This window comes from Silene latifolia, chromosome 1, assembly GCF_048544455.1.
Source record: "Silene latifolia isolate original U9 population chromosome 1, ASM4854445v1, whole genome shotgun sequence".
NCBI classification, from domain to species: domain Eukaryota; kingdom Viridiplantae; phylum Streptophyta; class Magnoliopsida; order Caryophyllales; family Caryophyllaceae; genus Silene; species Silene latifolia.
Window position 1 is genome coordinate 129394407 of NC_133526.1, and position 16727 is coordinate 129411133.

General features: G+C 42.5%; 1 protein-coding gene across 1 annotated transcript; it reads right to left on the reverse strand.

The window, feature by feature from the left end:
- Nucleotides 1-7492: 7492 nt before the first annotated feature.
- On the reverse strand, nt 7493-16211 carry LOC141655711 (uncharacterized). Its single transcript, XM_074462778.1, has 6 exons — nt 15042-16211; nt 14108-14650; nt 11904-14005; nt 11642-11774; nt 7982-8277; nt 7493-7862 (listed from the first exon to the last, which is right to left on the reverse strand). The coding sequence occupies exons 1-6, from the start codon at nt 16209-16211 to the stop codon at nt 7493-7495; spliced, it is 4614 nt and encodes a 1537-aa protein (XP_074318879.1).
- Between the last annotated feature and the right edge of the window lie 516 nt (nt 16212-16727).

Below are 16727 nucleotides of genomic sequence, written 5' to 3' on the forward strand. Positions count from 1 at the left end.
ATTTATCTTCATAAATCCTAAATTTCAAGTTTTATTCGTTAATCGTATTATCTCGGAAAAACGATCCCGATCTTGCATGCAACAACCATAAAGCTCTGATACCACTTGTTGGAAATCATATTTTAAATATTATATATATTGGTTTAAAGTTTTAGTCATAAAAACTTAAGAATCTTATGCATGCAAAACATATAAATAAGTGTAAAGGAAAACCGATTCCTTACATTGAATATTTCGGTTTATGGGCACAAGTAAGGTCTCCTACCTTCTCTTGTTCTTGAGCTATGATGAGTAATAGAATGATCCTCCAAAGACTTCAAGTGTAGAAGCCACTCCTCTTGATTGCACCCAAGATTAGCCCATATCTCTACTAAATAATCTGTGCTAGATATTTGTTTAGTAGTTTACCTTAAAATTGATTACTAATACTCATATATTACACTAATAATATTAGTAATTTGATTGAATAATTTTGATTGAATCTTCTCATATTTTAGATGAAGAGTAAAGAGAAGAGAGAATAATGCATAAACTTTTGCATGTATTTTGAATGGACAAGTATATAAAATGAGTAGTGAACAAAAGTCCTCTAATAGTGGAGGAGGTGTCACGGATCAAGGAGGGATAAGGACCAACATCTTGTCCTTCACTTTTCCTTTTGTTCTTATCAAAACCTTAGGCATGTAAGGCTAGGTGTAGATTAGGCATCATTAGCTTATTTTATCTCATAAAATAATTCACCCACTAACACCCATCACTCTCATTATTTCGGTCCATGTACCATAAAATGGACTACCATTTTATTTTGTCAATTTGTCATTTGTCACACAATATGTCACATGTAGTATGCTTCATGTTATTAATTAATTTTAATGCACATTTATCACATAAATATCATTTTATAAATTAATTAAATTACATTCAACAAATTGACTAGTGATACTTGATCACATTAATAAAATGGGTCATTTAATTATAATTCACAACATCTTGTAATTATAATTAACCATTCATTATCATCTCTATTGTTTCTCAAACAATAAACAATTTTAGTAATAAAGTATTTCAATTACTAAAATAAATCTTATTTAATCCCATTATAATAAGATATCAATATTCTCTCTCTCAAATTGAATTGTTCAATTTTAAGGAATTGATTAACTTGTATCGTCATACAATTAATCAACTTTACATATTAGGGCATCATCCTTTAGGTGTGACCTTAAGGGATCAACTGACCACCACCGTCCCACGACAGTAACGTCAAACTCTAGCAAGCCAATCGTTACCGATTAATGTTGATCAGTTGACTATATAATGAATCATCCCTTACGTATTCATAAAAAATGAGATTTAAACATGTGATCATCATGATCGACAATTGTGATCGCATTATTGTCAGGGACACTCCAACACTTTTGGTCTAATCATGAGGTAGAGGAAGCTACATGGGACGCAGAGGAGTCCATGAGAGAGCGCTACCCGTTCCTTTTTTATCAGGTATGTATGGTTACGGGGACGTAACCTTGTTTCTTTTAGGGGGGTAGGAGATGATTGCGAAGAGTTTTTAAGAGTTTTTACATCTTTTGTGTTGTGTCGGTATTGTAACACCCCCATTTATTTAAGGGCCTGAACTAGGACTCCTCAGATAAATGACAGTGTTACCATCTCGGAGACCCGAGGCAGTAGATAACAAAGGGAAGAAAACACAGTACTTTATTAAAATGTTTATAGTGAGATTACAACTGGAAATAAAACAAAGTCTCAAAATACGACCAAAAGATAAAGTCTGATAAAACTACTAATAAGACTAAGGTGGGCTAGGCACTAAGTCAGTCATCCAAGCTCTCTTCCCGGCCAGCTCCCATCGGTCTAAAAATACCACAATCTGCTCACCAATAATTGGATCATCACAGCGTACACGAATACACAGGGGTCACCACGAAGCCGAGTAGGTAATACAATAAAACAGCAACATAATACACATGCTCCTCCATCACCACCACCGCCATCACAACTCATAACCCGGACAACCCAGCCATACCGATCCCCGGTAGACTATACATAGACCGTAGCCGATCTGCCAGCACGCAGCTGAGGACACCAGGGCAAGTCCTGCAGAACCCGCCTGGGCCTTATCACCACACCATACTCACCTCCACCTCCACCAACTTCGATGCAATAATATATTAAAACAGTTCAACGATAATACTTAACGGAATTAAATCAGACAATCATATTATAACATGTAAATCACCGATTCAATCAATCCAATCACATAGTACTATATCAAGTCCAAAGTATTCCCCTACCTCAAATAGCGGTAATAAGCTAACGCATATCGAAGTACTCTACCCGAAACTCGCCACCTAAACATATACATAACATAATTAATTCACTTAACTATTCCCGTTCCCATACTCAAGAGTCACTATAAGTAGAAACTTTCCCAAATTAGAAGTTACTAAAAATGTAAGTTATCCAAAATAGAAAGTTTCCTAAAATGGGAAGTTTCAAAAATAGCAACTTACTAAAAATAGCAGGTTACTAAAAATAGTAACCTTCCCGAAATAGAATCCCGACTCAAAGCCTAAATATATGATTCCGTCATCGCTACTTAATATCGACTTAATAACTAAAACTAATAATAGAAATAATAATAATGTACATATTTTCCGACTTACTAAAAATAGAAACCGTAACAAAAATACCCAAAAACAATTAACTCAACCCGACACTCAAACGCACCCCCTTCAACCCGACACAACTCCCTCCAACAACCACCAGCCCTCACCGCCGACCACCAGGCTCGACACTGTGTCCGGCCTGGTCACCTCCAACCACCACCAACGTGGTCGACCCACGCCGGTGGTCGAACCACCACCACCAACACCCCCGTCCGCAACTCGCGCCCAAAAACGCCACAACAGCCCATTTCGACTCGCCCGCCACCACGACACATCCCTGCCACCTCGCCTAACCACCACCCTTGACACCACCGTCGAACGGCGACTCTGACACACGTGGCACCACCGATTTGACCTCCCCCGAGTCCACGGTGGTGCCACCCCATTATCCTATGTCTGAAATGAAACAGAACCACCCATATCAACCCCGGCGCCTGATCGCCACCACTGCAACCACCAATAGCGACGACAACCACTCAACCTACCACCACACGACTCGACTCACAACCAGCAACACATCCCTCACCCCGACGATCGCTATAATGTTTCCTAAACGACGTACAACCCAGATCAAACTAGCGTGACAGAAATGAAAACAGGGGACCTTACCTACGACGGCCGTCGATCTGCGCTATTCCGGCAAGTACGACCACCCTCGTCCACCAGCATCAGCTTCCCTAGACTCACGACAGACCCTACTCCCTCCACACTCACCGGCGTGCGCTCGTTGACTGTAATTGAGGCTTGCGGCGTGGAGGAAAAGAGGTTTGATGATGATGATGTGTAAAAATGACGGTAGGGAGGGGATTAGGTTTTAAGGTTGATTTAGGGTTTGGTTTTAGGGTTTTGGTGAGTGGTAAAATGGTATGTGGGTAAGTGGGTAAATGGGTTATAACATCTTGACCCAACATGCCACCTAAAACTATAAACCCGACTCATCTTACAATATGAATCAATTAATTACCTTTACGCTTTTACCATTACTATAATAACATGATTTAATTACTTTTACGATACTACTAAATAATAATATCTCGCTCAATCGATAATAAAATACGGGGTATTACAGTCTTCCCCCCTTAAAATGAACTTCGTCCCGAAGTTCGCTCCCATACCAAACATGTCATCCAAATATAAAAGACATCCCGTATAACTAACACAGTCAAACACACAACTAGACTAAATAAACACGAAATGTTACATTCTACCCTTCTAAAAGAAAGTTACGTCCCGTAACTTACCTCAAGTGAACAGATGTGGATAACTCTCTCTCATTGCGGCCTCGGTTTCCCAGGTAGCCTCCTCTGCCTTATGATTAGTCCACAACACCTTCACTAATGCAGTCTCTCCGTGCCTGGTCTTTCTAACTTTCCTGTCCAAAATCTCCTTAGGTGTCTCGATGTAGGTCAACTGCTCGTCCACCTCGACCACATCATGGCTCAAAATATGCGAAGGGTCACTCAAATACCTCCGCAACTGAGAAACATGGAAGACATTATGCACCCTGGCTAAAGCTGGTGGTAGGGCTAGCCGATATGCCACCTCTCCAACTCTATCCAAGATCTCATATGGCCCAATGAACTTCTGGCTCAACTTCCCCCGCTTCCCGAATCTCATCACTCCATCGGAGACACTCTAAGAAGTACTTTCTCTCCCACCTTGAAAGAAATGTCGCTTCTCTAGCGTCGGATAACTCTTCTCGGTCTGGGCCTGGCCCTCATCTTCTCGTCGAATGATCTCGCACCGCTCAACCATCTCCTGAATCATCTCTGGTCCCAAAACTACCGCATCAGCTCGATCATCCCAACACACAGGGCTCCTACACTTCCTGCCATATAGAGCCTTAAATGGAGCCATCCCAATACTAGCGTGATAACTGTTGTTGTATGAAAACTCAATCAACCCCAGTCTATCCTCCCAAGACCCACCGAACTCCAAAACACAAGCCCTCAACATGTCCTCGAGTGTCTGAATAGTCCTCTCTATCTGGCCATCTGTAGCTGGATGAAAAGCAGTGCTCATCTTTAACTGAGTACCCATTAACGACTGCAACTCCTGCCAGAATTTGGATAGAAACCTGGAGTCTCTATCGGAAATGATGTCCTTGGGCACACCATGCAGCTTCACCACATATTGAACCTAAGCCTTGGCCAACTCAGCTTTACTCCAAGTATTCTTCATGGGAATAAAGTGAGCCGACTTGGTTAGCCTATCCACGATCACCCAAATCATATTGTTACCTCTCTGAGTTCGAGGCAACCCAACAATGAAATCCATGGAAATACTCTCCCACTTCCACTCTGGCACATCTAATTGTTGAACCTTCCCTTGCGGTCTCTTATGTTCACCCTTCACTCTCTGGCACGTCAAGCATCGAGCTACGAACTCAAAGAACTTCCCTCTTCATATTCGGCCACCAAAAAGTCTTCTTGAGGTCCTTGTACAGCTTATCTCCCCAGGATGAACTGAGTATGGTGTAGCATGTGCCACAAGAAGAATCTTCCTCTTCACTCCTCATTATCCGAACACACCACCATCCTCCAAACCTCGGACTACCATCGGTATGGATACCAAACTCGGAATCAACCCCAGCCTTCTGCTGTTCTCTCATGCTGCGCCACTTCTGAATTCTAGCATCGGCTTCCTGTAACTCTCGGATCTCCTCATATAACTCCGGCTCAACGGTCAAGTCCCCAAGAGTCTCTCCCTTCCGGATCATGTGGATTCCCATCTCTCGCAGCTCATTATGCATCCTCACCCTAGATCTGGCACTGCTCAAAGCATGGATGGATTTACTGCTCAGAGCATCAGCTATGACATTCGCCTTCCCCTCATGATAAAGTATCTCCATGTCATAATCGCCAATCAATTCGATCCATCTCCTCTGTCTCATGTTCAACTCCTTTTGTGTGTAAATGTATTTTAAGCTCTTGTGATCGGAAAACACTTTGAAGGTAGCTCCATAAAGATAATGTCGCCATAGTTTAAGCGCAAACACCACTGCCACCAACTCTAGATCATGAGTAAGGTAATTCTTCTCATAGGTCTTCAATTGTCGAGAAGCGTAAGCGATTACCTTCCCGTTTTGCATCAATACGCACCCCAGACCCTTCTTGGAAGCATCAGTATACACCTCGAAATTATCATTCCCATCTGGTAGTGCAAGGATAGGAGCTGTAGTGAGAAGTTCTTTGAGGGTTAGAAACGCCTCCTCACAACTCTCATCCCAAACAAACCTGTCCTCCTTCCGCATCAATGACGTCAATGGCTTTGCGATCTTTGAGAAGTCCTTGACAAATCTTCGATAATAACCTGCTAGCCCCACGAAGCTTTGGATCTCACCCACATTCTTAGGACTCTTCCATCTTGTCACTGCCTCAATCTTACTAGGATCAACCGACACCCCTTCCTTGGAAATCACATGCCCCAGAAAAGCAACTTTCTTCAACCAGAACTCGCACTTGCTCAGCTTGGCATATAACTGGTTATCCTCCAAGGTTTTCAATACTAACCTCAAATGTTCCTCATGTTCTTCCTCGTTCTTGGAGTACACCAGGATATCATCGATGAACACAACCACGAACTTGTCCAGGTAAGGACTGCACACTCGATTCATCAAGTCCATGAACACTGCTGGCGCATTAGTCAACCCGAATGGCATGACCACGAACTCATAGTGCCCATACCTGGTTCTGAAAGCGGTCTTAGGTATATCTTCGTTCTTAATCCTCAACTGGTGATAACCCGACCTCAGATCGATCTTAGAGAAAACTCCGGCTCCACTTAATTGATCGAACAAATCATCGATCCATGGCAAAGGATAACGGTTCTTGATGGTCACATTGTTCAACTCACGGTAATCCACGCAAAGTCTCAAGCTTCCATCTTTCTTCTTGACAAACAACACTGGTGCTCCCCAAGGTGAAACACTAGGCCGTATGTAACCTTTCTCTGCTAGCTCATCCAACTGCTTCTTTAATTCCTCCATCTCCTTTGGTCCCATACGGTAAGGTGGTTTAGAAATCGGTCCTGTGCCCGGCTTCAGATCAATGGAAAAGTCCACTTCTCTTCTCGGTGGTAACCCTGGAATGTCCTCCGGAAATACTCTCTCGAACTCCCTCACCACTGGAATCTCAGACACCTTAAGAGTCTCCGACTCACTATCCCACATCTGACACAAGATCAACTGATCCCCTTTTCTCAGACTCGACTTTAGGGTGTTAACAGATATGAATTTGACTCTTGGCTTGAACACATACTCCTTATAAGACACCCTAGCTCCCTTAGGTCCCCTCAATGAGATTTTCTTCTGATAGCAATCGATAAAAGCTTTGTATTTCCCTAACCAGTCCATCCCCAGAATCACCTCAAAACCCCCCAATGGAAACTCTATAAGGTCACAGTGAAACACAACCTCCCCGATCTGGATTGGTACCCCAGTGTAGACTCTATCACAAGACACCGACTCCCCCGAAGGTACAACTACCGAATCAACAATTCTATCATATGACTTAAGGTTCAAGACTCTAGCATGTTCCGCAGATATAAAGGAATGTGTAGCTCCGGAATCAAACAACACAAAGGTGGGTTTAGAGTTAACAGAAATGTACCACTCACCACATGAGCGTCATTCTTAGTCGCCTCCTTGCCCATGGCAAAGAGCTTGCCACCGGACTTAGCCCCACTCGACTTGAAGAAGCTGCTCCAGTTGTTTGTTCCCCTCATTTGCGTCCTCTCGAAAGTTGGTACTCCCACTCTGACTCTGCTGGTTAGGGTTCTCGTAGTTGTTGTAGCTTCCCAGGTAATCACACTAGCTCCACACTCGCACCTCCCCCATAGCCGCACATAGGTGTGCGATAATCGTTATACCTGCACCCCACCGAACGAGAGCCACTCAACCCGGACATAGGTGCCCTGTATCCACCAGATCGATTCACCCCAGATGATCGGCATTCAAACCTCTTGTGTCCTGTCTTTCCGCAGCCAAAACAAGTAATCCCCGCAGAGCTACCTCCCCCGCTGGTGCCCCTGAAGCCGCCTCCACTCTGAGCTCTCATACCCCCTGGGGCACTGTTAGTGGAGTACCCACCATATCTGCCCGAACTCTGCTTCTTTGCCCCAAGATATCGCTCGTGGTCTCCGCTTCCTTTTCTCGGCCTTGCCTTTCTTATCGGCCTTGATGCGTTCCGAGAGCCTCTCGGCAGCACCAGACCCTCAAGTAAATGTCCTGAATCGTGGTGGGTGGAGCTGCTGTGAGCCTCTTCTTGATGTCCATAGTGAGTCCCCGCTCAAACCTCATAGCCAGCATAGCCTCATTCTGCCCAAAGTTATCAATGTATGAGCATAACTGTCGAAATGTCCGATGATAAGCCTCCACTGTCATGTCTTCTGTCATCTTGAAAGTGTCAAACTCCTCCTGTAGCTTGGCTTTTTGGAACTCGGGCATGAACTCATTCTTCAGAAGCTCTTGGAATTCCAACCAAGACACATGTCCCGTCTCAAGATCCCTAGCAACCTGTCGTATCTCCACCTTATTCCCGTCCACCGGTCCACCTACATGGGCCCTAAGATAGTGGGCAGCTTGATCCACCTGCAGTTCTTCCGGACATGCTATCAGCTCAAACAGATTGGTGAATTCTCTACACCATTCCCCCAGCAATTGAGGTTCCCCATCTCCAGTGAATATTGTGGGGTTATGCCTTGCCACAATGGTGCTCATCTTTCCCGGATCCACTCGTTTGGCCTTTAGGGCCTCATTCTCAGCTCAGAGCCTATTCAACTCCGCTTGGGTGTCATTAGCAGCGGTATCCCTTTTCGGAGGCATGTCTATAAAAATTTAGGAGAGTTAGTAATGTTCTCTGCAACACTAGAATTACATCGGCTACTCTAGCCAATTCTAATCATCTCCTACCCTACATATCTAGCTAACATGGTTCAGGGACCACATAACCGCATATCACTAGACATAACATCCATCTTAAAATCTTAAGCATCATATATATATATCTTACTTCATTATCATGCCAATTCTTACCTCCGAATCACAAATAAACACATGTGTACTCATACTAACAGCATATCACCTTGCCTAATTTCTCATATCATAGAATAGTCTTTCATGTTCAATATCATACAACTTTCCTACTCTACCATTTTCTCTCATATGATCTCAAGGTACCCGGGTCAAACTGAGAGGGCCAATGGTTCGGTGTGAGGGGGCCCCTAACTCATCCCTTACCTTTAGTGTGCTCCTAACAGTTCTATCCCGGGGGTTCATTTTATTTGACTCTTCCTAAATTCATTAGATTCATTGGTTTAGGCCTGAGGATCGTTCGCTCTGATACCACTTTGTAACACCCCCATTTATTTAAGGGCCTGAACTAGGACTCCTCAGATAAATGACAGTGTTACCATCTCGGAAACCCGAGGCAGTAGATAACAAAGGGAAGAAAACATAGTACTTTATTAAAATGTTTATAGTGAGATTACAACTGGAAATAAAACAAAGTCTCAAAATACGACCAAAAGATAAAGTCTGATAAAACTACTAATAAGACTAAGGTGGGCTAGGCACTAAGTCAGTCATCCAAGCTCTCTTCCCGCCAGCTCCCATCAGTCTAAAATACCACAATCTGCTCACCAATAATTGGATCATCACAGGCGTACACGAATACACAGGGTCAGCCGCGAAGCTGAGTAGGTAATACAATAAAACAACAACATAATATACATGCTCCTCCATCACAACCACCGCCACCACAACTCATAACCCGGACAACCCAGCCATACCGATCCCCGGTAGACTATACATCGACCGTAGCCGATCTGCCAGCACGCAGCTGAGGACACCAGGGCAAGTCGTGCAGAACCCGCCTGGGCCTTATCACCACACCATACTCACCTCCACCTCCACCAACTTCGATGCAATAATATATTAAAACAGTTCAACGATAATACTTAACGGAATTAAATCAGAGAATCATATTATAACATGTAAATCACCGATTCAGTCAATCCAGTCACATAGTACTATATCAAGTCCAGTGTATTCCCCTACCTCAAATAGCGGTAATAAGCTAACTGCAGATCAGAAGTACTCCACCCAAAACTCGCCACCTAAACATATACATAACATAATTAATTCACTTAACTATTCCCGTTCCCATACTCAAGAGTCACTATAAGTAGAAACTTTCCCAAATTAGAAGTTACTAAAAATGTAAGTTACCCAAAATAGAAAGTTTCCTAAAATGGGAAGTTTCCAAAAATAGCAACTTACTAAAAATAGCAGGTTACTAAAAATAGTAACCTTCCCGAAATAGAATCCCGACTCAAAGCCTAAATATATGATTCCGTCATCGCTACTTAATATCGACTTAATAACTAAAACTAATAATAGAAATAATAATAATGTACATATTTTCCGACTTACTAAAAATAGAAACCGTAACAAAAATACCCAAAAACAATTAACTCAACCCGACACTCAAACGCACCCCCTTCAACCCGACACAACTCCCTCCAACAACCACCAGCCCTCACCGCCACCACTGGCCCGACACTGTCCGCCTGGTCACCTCCAACCACCACCAACGTGGTCGACCCACGCCGGTGGTCAGAACCACCACCACCAACACCCCCTGTCTGCAACTCTGCCGCCACAAAACGCCACAACAGGCCCATTTATGACTCGTCTGCCACCACGACACATCCTTGCCACCTCGCCTAACCACCACCCTTGACACCACCGTCGAACGGCGACTCTGACACACGTGGCACCACCGATTCGACCTCCCCCGAGTCCACAGTGGTGCCACCCCATTATCTATGTCTGAAATGAAACAGAACCACCCATATTAACCCCGGCGCCTGATCGCCACCACTGCAACCACCAACAGCGACGACAACCACTCAACCTACCACCACACGAGTCGACTCACAACCAGCAACACATCCCTCACCCCGACGACTGCTATAACAGCCCCTAAACGACGTACAACCCAGATCAAACTAGCCTGACAGAAATGAAAACAAGGGACCTTACCTACGACGGCCGTCGATCTGCGCTATTCCGGCAAAAGTACGACCACCCTCGTCCACCAAAGAATACTTCCCTAGACTCACAAAGAGACCCTACTCCCTCCACACTCACCGGCGTGCGCTCGTTGACTGTAATTGAGGCTTGCGACGTGGAGGAAAAGAGGTTTGATGATGATGATGTGTAAAAATGACGGTAGGGTGGGGATTAGGTTTTAAGGTTGATTTAGGGTTTGGTTTTAGGGTTTTGGTGAGTGGTAAAATGGTAAATGGGTAAGTGGGTAAATGGGTTATAACATCTTGACCCAACATGCCACCTAAAACTATAAACCCGACTCATCTTACAATATGAATCAATTAATTACCTTTACGCTTTTACCATTACTATAATAACATGATTTAATTACTTTTACGATACTACTAAATAATAATATCTCGCTCAATCGATAATAAAATACGGGGTATTACAGGTATGGTTAGTAATGGTTTGAGTCGGGTTGAGTTTGGTTGGTAGCATGCTTTTATGTTGAGTTTTGTTTTGGTTGTTGTGTCGGGAGTGTAATAGTATGTCTTTTCTTTGTTGTGGTTTGAACTTCGGGGACGAAGTTCTTTTTAAGGAGGGAAGACTGTAATACTACGATTTTATGAGCCTCTGGGTACTCTATCGAGTGGGCCTTACTCTGTCGAGTAATGGTGTTTTGTTTTTTAAAACAGTGTTCTGTCTGTAGGGTACTTGATCGAGTAGCCTTGGTACTCGATCGAGTACGTTAGCTGCTCGATCGAGTGGCTCGGTTTACGGGTAATGTTTTGTCGGGTTTTGTTTTTTTTTTTGGGTGTAATGTGAGTATATTATATATCATATCAAAAAATAATTACATGAGGTTCTAGGATCAAATCCTACTACAAGCATATCAAACCAAAACCACATTTTGCAGCCAAAGGAGATCAGACTGATCTACAACAACCCTACATTTCATTTTAACCATCCTCTTAATATCATCCTCTATACGAACAGCAACAACTTCAGGTCTTGATAGCCAGCCATTGATCCTGGCATTGTTTCTTTGAAACCAGATGAAGTAGTGATAAGCATTGAACATGGCCACCTTAAACTTTCATTGCAAAGTATTCCTGTTTTCTGCACTCAATCTGTTTATTGTTGGAAATGTGCCTCCAAACCAATGCAACATACAGCTCTGAACTCTGACAGAATACACACGGCTCGTAAACAGATGCTCCACTGTTTCAGGTTGTCTCTGGCACAATATACACCAGTCATCTGTACAGCAGCCAAACCTGAACAATTTACTCTTCATATTCATTCCTTCATTCATTCTCAGCCAGGTAGTCAAAGAGTGTTTAGGGATGTTCCAGTTATTCCACACAATATTAGTCCAGTTCAGAGTGGGTTGATCAGGAGCAAGCCAAGCATACCCTTCTTTGATAGAGTAACCTTTAGTGCTCATGGTCCATTTGCTGTCATGAAAACCATCCTTGCGCTTCTCTTTTACTTTACAGACATTTTTCCAAACCCAGGTTGCATCAGCAGGGGGAGAATAGTTATGCCAATCTTGATTTTTAATATACACATAATTGATCCACTTATTCCAAAGCCTATCAGCTTTGCAATAGATCCAATTAACCAGTTTTCCCACAGTGGCAATATTCCAGACATCAGCTTTCTTTATCCCCAAACCTCCCTCCTTTTTAGGCAAAGTAACTTTGTCCCAAGCTACAAGGGGTACTCTGTGGTAATCAGGGGAGCCATCCCAAAGGAAATTCCTGCAAATGGCCATAATATGGTTAATGATGCTTTTAGGGATAATGAACATTTGAGCCCAATAGTTCTGTAGAGTGTTGAGAACAGCATTGATGAGAGTCACCCTGCCAGCATAGGAAAGTTTCTTGGCTCCTAGGCCTCTGATCCTTGCCACCATTTTTTCAGTTAAGGCAGAACATTCCTTCTTGGTGAGCCTACCTGCTTTAATAGGCACTCCCAGGTATCTGAAGGGCATGATGCCTTCCCTGAAACCTGCCACATGTTTAATACCCTCTCTAATGTCTTCAGAAACTCCATTGAAGAATATTTCAGACTTGGCATTGTTCATGGCTAAACCAGATGCCTTAGAAAAAGAGGAAAAGGCTCTCAAGAGAAGCCATATGGACCGTGGCTTACCCTTGCAGAAAAGAAGTAAATCATCAGCAAACATGAGATGTGTAAGCTTCAAATTCTTGCAGAGGGGGTGATATTGGAAAGGCCATCTATCTGTTGCAAATTTAATCAGTCTTGTTAAGTACTCCATGCATATAATAAAAATAAGAGGAGAAATTGGGTCTCCCTGCCTCAGACCCTTTTGTCCTTTAAAATAACCAAAATTATTCCCATTCAAGGACAAGGTAAAAGAGGTAGACCTCACACATTGCATAACTAACTGGATGAAGTGAGAGGGAAACTTGAGACCATGTAGCATCTGCTCAACAAAATCCCACTCAACCGTATCATAGGCTTTTTGCAAATCAATTTTGAATAGACATCTTGGAGTGACAGCTTTCCTGGAATACAGATGAATGATGTCCTGACAGATAAGGACATTTTCAATGATAGACCTACCTTTGATAAATGCTCCTTGGTTCTCATGAATGATGTCAGGCAAAACTGTAGCCAGCCTATTACAAAGCAATTTAGATATCACCTTGTAAATCAAGTTACAACAAGCTATAGGTCTGAAGTGGCTAACAGCAGTTGGTCTGTCACACTTAGGGATTAGGGTGATATTAGTTGCATTTATCTGGGTGAGCAGACAACCAGTAGTAAAGAAGTCCATTACAACACTGCATACCTCATCCCCAACAATGTCCCATGAATCCCTGACGAATCCACTGGTATATCCATCAGGCCCTGGAGCCTTATCCTTAGGAATAGAGAACACTGCACCTTTAATTTCTTCTTTAGAGACAGGAGATAATAAGGAAGTACAATGTTGATCACTGCAAAAGAAACCAGTCTGCAGTACCTCCATTCTCACCTGTTCAGTCACCTTCTTGCTACCCAACAAACCCTGATAAAACTTCAGGAAGGCATCCTGAATACTGAGTGTATCAGTACAAAGTTTACCATTCTGATCTTCAATCTGCACTATCTTGTTTCTCAGGCATATTTTCTTAATAACATTGTGAAAATAAGCTGCATTGCTATCCCCTTCATCTATCCATTGAGCCTTAGCTTTCTGTTGTAAAAAACTATCCCTAGCTTTAGACCAGAATCTCACCTCATCAAGAGCCTACAACTCAAGAGCAATAAGATCAGGGTTATCATAATTGTCCTGTAGTTGCATCTGAATATCCTCAAGTGTATGAATGGCTTTGCTTGCTTTGAGCTCTACATCTGAAAAACACTCTTTGTTAAGATTTTTAAGGCCTCCCTTTAGAGCTTTCAGTTTCTTAACCACCCCAAACATCTTTGTACCATCAATCTGCTGACTCCAATAACCCTTTACAGTATCAAGAAAAGTAGGAGCATCACTCCACATATTAAAGTATTTAAAGCTATTGGATCTCCTGCCATCCAATTTAACATTTCTGACAATGCAAGGAGTGTGGTCCATTAGCCCCTCAGGATGAAAATGAGCATGCATATCAGGAAACATGTCTACCCACTCTTGATTGACTAAGAATCTATCCAATCTACTGTACTTCCTATGGCCAACTTCTCGCTTATTTGTCCATGTGAAATAGGCACCAGTTGCTGTAATATCCATCATACCACAAGCAGACAGGCAATCATTAAAAGTATCCATATCCTCCTGCTTAGTAGCAGCCCCAAGCCTCTCTTCTGGAGAAATAACAGTGTTGAAATCACCTGCTAATGCCCAAGGCATATCACACTGACCTGCAACTGACTTCAATTTATCCCATAAGTCCAATCTCTATGAGCCCTCATTGAATGCATATACAATAGTGAGGAAGAACACTTGCTGGGTGGCCTTAATTAAGATCTTAGAATGAATGAATTGAGGATCATATTGAATGATATGAACATCAAACACAGTAGGCCTCCATAACAACGTGACCCTCCCTCCTTTGTGCAAACTGCAATTGGTTGTAACACTCCATCCCTCAAGCATATTATGAGCTATATTACCAACAGTAACACCACTTATTTTTGTTTCTAAGAGGCCAAATAAACAGGCTTCATTATTTTGAATAAAACTTTTGACTATTTTTTGCTTATTCACACTATTCAAACCACGAACATTCCAAAACCCTATATTATTCATTATTATTAATAGTTATTTGAGGATCACCAATATCCACTACCTGATTCTCCAAATTTTCATTCTCCTCATCTGTAATATCTTCCACCTGAATGCTGACATCATCTTTAGCATTGTCTGGAGGTTCAGCAGCTGAAACAAAAGGCCCTGCAGCTGCCACTGGTTCAGAAGTAGTGTTCTCAATCACACGAGGGGATGCCCTTGTAGACAAAGCAGGGAACTCTTTGTCAGATACAGCAGGATTGTTCACATTCTTAGGAATAGGTCTCCAAACTTTCTTAACAGTAGGCTTAGATTGAGCATTCCTGATCTGGTCCCTTCTGCAATTTTTGCCTTCATGCCCTAAACCCTTACACTTATCACACAGTATAGGCTTCCATTCACATTCAACATTTAATATCACAATCTTGCCATTCTCATCACGAAATTTGACATATGAAGGAAACCCTTGCCCCACCTTCAACTCAACCATTGTTCTAGCAAAGCCAAGTCTTGTTTTGTTCGTGGTTGCAGCATCAGACTTCACATAGGGACCAACTAAACCAGCAATGGAGGGTAAACATGTACCCCAGAACTTGAGAGGTAATCCATGGATACGAATCCATGCTGGCACAACTTTCACTTCTTCCTTTAGGAGATCAATATCCTCTTGCCAAGGCTTAACTATCAACGGTTTATTATCAAACATATGATATCCTGCATTTAGCACTTCATCTTTATCCTTCATCTCCTTGAATCTTACCAAAAAAATCCCATTTGGTAAGAAGAAGACCTTGTCAATACCATGTTTACCCCATATTCTATGCACATATCCCTGCAAAACCCCCCAAGGAGGATTTGCACCTAACACAAAACAAGAAATGACTCGATTCCAATACGTAATTTCTTCACTGACATCGTCAGGGGTGAATTGCAACAGATCCTCCCCAGTTGACTCAATACTCTCGTCTGTCACCACTACCTGGCTGCGTGCACCTTGCTTCTTACCCCTCTGTGTCACCCATTGGATGCTATCAGGGTTCTCCTCATCCTCAAAAGACAGACCATGGATTGTATTGACTTCATGCATGGGTTTGGTACGTAAAACATCTTCTTCTTCTGGCCCCTGCTTCTTCTCACCACCAGTCCTCCTATCACTCCCTTTCACAGATCCATTACTAATACTACTTTTATTATGTTTTTTTGGTGAATTTGATGTAGAAGAACGAGCCATTGTCATGGAGATTAATGCCCTAGATGGAGATGAGCATTCGCACTTTCAGTCGGCATTAGGGTTTTTTTTGTCTTTGTCTCTGTGTAACTTGTTTTGTCGGGTTTTGTTAATAATGCGAATAGGTATATATAACTTTTCGTCATCATCATTAAACACTTTTATTAAACCTAATCATTTCAAAAGAGATTTCAACCTACGTACTTCGCATCTTTCGCATTATTGACAAATCTCGGAGCTTGAGAGGTCGGAATTCATCGTCCTTTACATTTTTGTGATCCTTGCGTCGAGGGTAAGATCTACGTACCGATTTTATAGTATTTTATTAAGTTTTTTTAAACCCTAATTTGGGGAATTGGGGGTTTTTGTTAGTTGTTATGATTGTTAGTAATTATGTGATCATATGTTAGGAGGAGGATTCGTAGAGGAGGCTTTTTGATAACAGCTGTTGAGATCGTCTGATTGTATTGCATTCCAGGTAGGGTTTCCTTATTCAGTATTAGTCACATGATGTGTTGG